At 38.3% G+C, this 6,000-nt stretch overlaps 1 protein-coding gene across 2 annotated transcripts in view; it reads right to left on the bottom strand.

The window, feature by feature from the left end:
• Positions 1 to 1,012: 1,012 nt before the first annotated feature.
• LOC131239866 (ankyrin repeat-containing protein BDA1-like) overlaps positions 1,013 to 6,000 on the bottom strand; it is a 95,171-nt gene continuing 90,183 nt past the window's right edge. For both annotated transcript variants that reach the window (XM_058237768.1, XM_058237774.1), the window contains exon 2: positions 1,013 to 1,927. In XM_058237768.1, the coding sequence (XP_058093751.1) occupies positions 1,241 to 1,927 (687 nt within the window). In that variant the 3' untranslated portion in view covers positions 1,013 to 1,240. The remainder of the gene's footprint in view (positions 1,928 to 6,000) is intronic.

The raw sequence follows: 6,000 nt of genomic DNA, 5'->3' as shown, positions 1-6,000 counted from the left end.
AGACTGAGGTCACCCAATCTCTGAATCCAGATGACAAGCAAGGCCTCAGCCAACACAAGTCCTGGACCTCCAAAGAAATGGTAGAGGTATATCCACCACACTCCATGGTTCCAACAAAGGCCACCAACATAAGAGCCTATGACCAACAAAACTGACAGTGAGGATAGGAAATTCTGTCATGCTGAATTGATTTGGATACCTCGCTTCACTCCTGCATTCCTCAAAGAAATTGAAACCTGTTCTTTATTCCAATAGTTCCGACGCCTGCTAGGTCTAGCATCAAAAGTCCCCACACTAATTTAGGAAACTCCTCTCTACTACTGTAAGTACCTGTTACATCCATTTCCATTGCCAATCCAAACAAGATTATCTGCTACTGAATTGCTTTCTCTAAGGATATGGGGTATTGTGAAGGAAATGGTTTCAAATTCCTGTTTTAATTCCCTCAAGATGTATCAAATCTTCCATGATATGGAATTGAGATTTCATTTCTTACCCAGTTCACAATGATTTGAGACTCGGACCTCCAACATGATGTTTTGGAGACCCTCATGAGATTTACAAAGCTTTACCCCATCCAGAAGTGTTCTCGCTTACGAGACATTATTAGAGACCCTGCTATATTGATGATGGAACGCATATAACAAGTTCCTTTTGTGATCTCGACAAACACCATCTGCCCCCATCTCCCAGGTTCTCTCTCACAGAGCCATCCTTTTTTAGCTTCACCCAATCAATTGGCGATTTTCCATCGCGTGACAGTGATTTCCCTTTTTCATTAAAATTTATAATTTCCCACAATTGCTTGAAGGCCCACAAGCTTCCTGAAAATGATATGATTATCCCACAATAAAGTGTGGAATGATTCACCCAACATTTTGAAGCATGATAATTTACCCTCTAAGTTAGTCCAAAAGCCACACACAATAACAAATTCGATCCAAAAGCCCAACGCAGAAGATCATAAAAGACTATAATACTTTAATAGCATGTTAAATCATAAGATACGACGTTGTGAAAACTATAACTTGTTTATTTCATTGACAATAAAAGAAGCGTACAGAAGATGTGAGACACTAGAAATTATAACAGACACACATGAATCCATCTAAATAACTACCCATGATACGTATCATGTACTCTAATAACATACATTATGGCAAGAATACGATGGATGGAAATGACATGATTCAAGAACGTTGCTGAGTCGCCAGCTCAACATTGCTGCCCCTGTTTCTTGCTACTGTCGCCTCAGCCAATAACATTTAGTCATCAAATAGAAAATGGAGACTAAGAAACAGATAAATAAAGAGCAAGCAAAGAAAATTAGATTCGACGCATTCAGTTCCCAGCCTATATCATGTGGAAGTCCTTTAGGTGTGTGAACGTTGTTGCAAAGGTAAATCATCACTGACACAAAAGAGAGTGCTAACAGTAGAATCTGCAGCATAGGAGAAACTACTTTTTCACGATATACAGGTTTTACGGGCGATGCGCCTATTAAGATTAGGAACAAGGACATGAAAAACACCAGAAGGTTGAATGACTGGAATGTATGGAACTGCTTAGGCTCCTTATCAGCCAAAATGGATGTGCCGGCGGTATGAGAATTTTTGTTATTTAAGGTGTTGTTGAAACCCATATTCAAATCATCTTGCCAAAGACCGCCTGGTGGGACGAGGGCTGCTTGGAAGGATAGGGTTGCAGTTAGTGTGCCCACCAATATCAATACATTCTTTAATTGGTTATCTGATTTTTCTGTGGACATTTCCCAGGATCTTTCAGCTCCTTTCTTTCGGAGTTCCTTCACCATGTCTTTGTCTGCTGTGTTACTAGAACAAGGTGCGAAGACATCCAAGGCTGTGAGACCATTCATGTTCATGGCGTTTATCTCCACTCCAGTCTCAGGGCTCAAGTACGTTATCATCTGCATTTTTTTTTATCATGTTGAATCAAGGAACGGTCTTATGGATAAAAAAAAGTTAAAAAAAATCAAAAATCAAAAATAAAAAATAATAAAAATAAAAATAAAATAAAAATAAAAGAAGAAGAAGAAGAAGAAGAAAGAACCGTCTTATGGCTCTGGCTTGTTTACTGGTGGGACATGCACCATTATTACGTGCATGGTTCATTCATCAGGTATGCCGCCGTTATAAAAAAAAAAAATGAAAACAAAGAAAATGAGGTTTTGAGCTAGGGCACATGGTGTGGTGCTTCTGATTAATGGTATGGATTTGCACACGTGTTACATTCTTCTGTGAGCAAGATGTTGCATGATTATTTACTTATAAAGGGCTTCTTTAGTTTTCAAATTACAATGGCTGTAAATGGGCAATGGTTATTTACTCTTGTTAATGTGTCGTGACATTACCTACAATATTTAACTACAATGATAATATAAAATTGATAGTTTTATATTATGAAAACGTAATGATTATAATTTATTATTTTACCTACTTCCCATATCCTATACAAGTGTATTTGACTCTTGAATAATGAGTTATGATTCCTATTTCAACAAACTCTTGAAGAATGTAATGATGGCTCATTTACTTTGTATTTCACACAAATTTGATTACCAAATACACCAACTCTTTTCATTATTTATTATTTGTTTATTTATTTATTGATTAACTTGCACTGACCTCATTCAACTGATGGTTTACTTTGATAAAGAAGTCCTCTAAGCAGTTATAATGCTTGTAGTTGCATTCGGACAATTAGACAGTCCAATCCATTGATCTAAATTGTTCATTGTCTAACATATATTTCATGGGTTGCCAATATGTAAACCTAGCACTAATCTGACAAACACTACCATTTGATCAATGACCTTTAATATATGGAGATTTTTTTTAAAAATCCAAAAATCGATCCACTCAACAATTTGATCTATGTATTTTAAGGTCCTCGTAAGAATTACTAATGATTCTAAAGAATCATTTTTGTTCGACAATGGTAACCAGATACATCCGTTGATTGGAAAAGCAATGATTATAGAAAATAAGGCAAAATCAAAGATGGAGTGGATGGTCGGATCAGTTTGATGTTTGCATGAAGTTCATAAATTGTTTAGAAGTTTTTTTTTGGGCACAGGCACTCACACACCCCACACACGCCGGTGCACTCACACCATATGAGTGCTCAATCCCATGACCTCACGTTGAAACTCTTGTGAGTTTATCACTGAGCCATAGGGTAACACCACAATTGTATAGAGGTTAATAGACAGATCAAATTGATTGATTGGACTGTCCAAGTGAAATTATTGCACCTAAGAGCACTATGACTTATAATGCTATCAAGAAATATTTAATTTACTGGGTATATACCACTAAAGTGTGATTATCATACAACGGCTAATTCATGGTAGGAATTGTGGATTGGGCACCCAGTAAACTTTGTGGGGCCTACCATGATGTATGCATCTTATCCACACTGTCCACCTGTTTTACCAGTTCATTTTAGGGCATGAACCAGAATTGAAGCATATCCAAATCTCAAGTAGACCACACTATATGAAACGGTTGGGATAATGACATCCACAGTTGAAACCTTCCTAGGCCCACAGTGATATTCATCTTTCATCCAACCTGTTCATCATGTCCCAAAGATATGGATGAAGGGAAAATTCAAAGATCAGCTTGATCCAAAACTCTACGTGCCCCCCGAGATGTTTTCAACGGTGGGAGTTCAATTCTCACGGTTTCCTGTTATGCTGTTTGCTTGAGCGTTGTATATGCTTAGGTACCGGGCTCATGCACTAAAATGAGCTGGAAAACTAGATGGACAGCTGGATAAGACACACACATCATGGTGGGCCCACAGAGTTTACTTAGCACCTAATTTGCATCCCTCACAGAAATAATAAAAATGTACGGTTCAAATAATTGAAAAATACAAGCATGTGGACCTGTGGGTGGCAACAGACAGCTGAATCCTGACTCATGGTAGAGGCAAAATGTACTATTTTATAATTTATTCTTTAATCCGAAGGTAGAAAGAACGAGGTGAACAAGGGTAATTCCGACTGGGTCTCACACACTATAGATCCATTCATTACTCTTAACAGTAGGCCTGGTCATATCAAGTGTAGAAATTAGGGATGTGGATTTCCTCCCAAAGGTTTTTGGCAGAAGTTGTAAGGAATCTGACTCCATCCCACAGACTTTGGATCCATTCATTACTATCAAAAGTAGGCCCGGTCATATCAAATATAAAATTAGGGATGCATATTGCGTGTAATGAGTCTTGACTCTGTACAACATGCTGGACCCCTTCATTATTGTCAAAATTAGGCCTGGACATATCAAGTGTAGAAATTGGGGACGTGGAATTCCTGCTGAGGCTTTTTGTAGAAGTTGTAAGGAATCTAACTCCATCCTACATGCATTGGATTCATTCATTACTGTCAAAAGTAAGCCCGATCATATCAAGTTTAAAATTAGGAATGCACGTTGCTTGTCAAGACTTTTTGCAGCTGTAACGAGTCTGGACCTGTCGTACAAGTTGGACCCATTCATTACTGTCAAAAGTAGACCAATCATATCAAGTGTAGAAATTGGGGACCCAGAATTGGGGCCGTGGAATTCCTGCTAAGGCTTTTCGCAGAAGTTGCAAGGAATCTAACTCCATCTTACACGCATTGGATCCATTCATTACTGTCAAAAGGTATGCCCGTTCATGTAACTTTAAAATTAGGGACGCACGTTACTTGTCAAGACTTTTTGCAATTGTAAGACAAGTCTTTTTGCAATTGTAACGAGTCATGACCCGTCCAACATATTGGACTCATTCATTACCGTCAAAAGCAGGCCGGTCATATCAAGTGTAGAAATTGGGTACACGGATTACCTGCTAAGGCATTTTGTAGAAGTTAGGTGAGGCCCTCTTAAGATGGATTTAAAACTCAAGTTAGCCACATGAGAGAAAATAGTAGAGATTAAACAGCTACTCTTGAGACATTCATGTGGTTACAGAGCTTAGGCCTTTTTGGAAAAAGAAAAAAAATTGTTTTCAATTCATCTCAATGAAAATAACTTTACAAAGTGTATGTACGTATTGAGGTGGACTCCGGCTACCTCCCCGATGCAAAAACTTTATGTGAAAGCCTTTGCCCCTATCTAGATATAGATACTGGAAGAGAATTAAAGGAGAGCAGCACCCAAGTCGGGCACAGGGAATCAAGACAGCTATGACCGTGGGGTCTGTGATTGTATGACTAATAACGTAGGGTATATTCCATTGAATGGCTCAAATGACCATTCGTTTTTTATGAATAATTTATTAACGAGGTCTCCGGCCAGGGAAACGGATTGGCTACTACCCAACGAGGACCTGGCTGGAGATGGAACGGTCCAGTCAGGCATTGGGCTCTGTGAGGCTGGCTGTTATGTAGGTGTTTTATCCTGATGGTTCACCCATTTTGACTGATCATTTTAGATGAACCAAAAACTGAGTTGATCGAATACTAAGTAGACCACACTAAAGGAAACAACATGAATTAAATGCTTACCACTGAAAATCTCTTGGGGCCATAGAGTTTTGGATCAAGCTAATATTTATCTTATCCTTTCATTCAGTCCCATGTAACCTTAAGAATAGATTGGATGGTAAATAAATATCATGGTGGGTCTTAGGAAATTTTTAACCAGGATTCATTGTAACCCGTGCTTCCTATGGTGCTGTCCATTAAAGCCTTCATTCTACCTTTTTTGGAATCGAATCAATGTTAGTGTGGGCCACCTACAATACATTAGAATATGAATTTTTTGTTTGCGGCAAGCAGAGAATCTAGATTCTTTATGCTCAAAATGGATGTACAACTTAGATAATGGACATTTATCACAGTGGCCCTGCAGATGGGTTGGACAATATTAGGTGATGGTTGACCCAGTGAGTAATTTCTAGCTTGTTAAGTTCAAGTAAATCTAATCCGTTCATTATATTAGCACTGCCATGAGAAGCAATTTATAAAAAAAATCAGCCCTATCCAGTCAT

Source organism: Magnolia sinica, chromosome 1, assembly GCF_029962835.1.
Source record: "Magnolia sinica isolate HGM2019 chromosome 1, MsV1, whole genome shotgun sequence".
Classification (NCBI taxonomy): Eukaryota; Viridiplantae; Streptophyta; class Magnoliopsida; order Magnoliales; family Magnoliaceae; genus Magnolia; species Magnolia sinica.
This window is presented reverse-complemented; position numbering and strand designations above follow the sequence as displayed.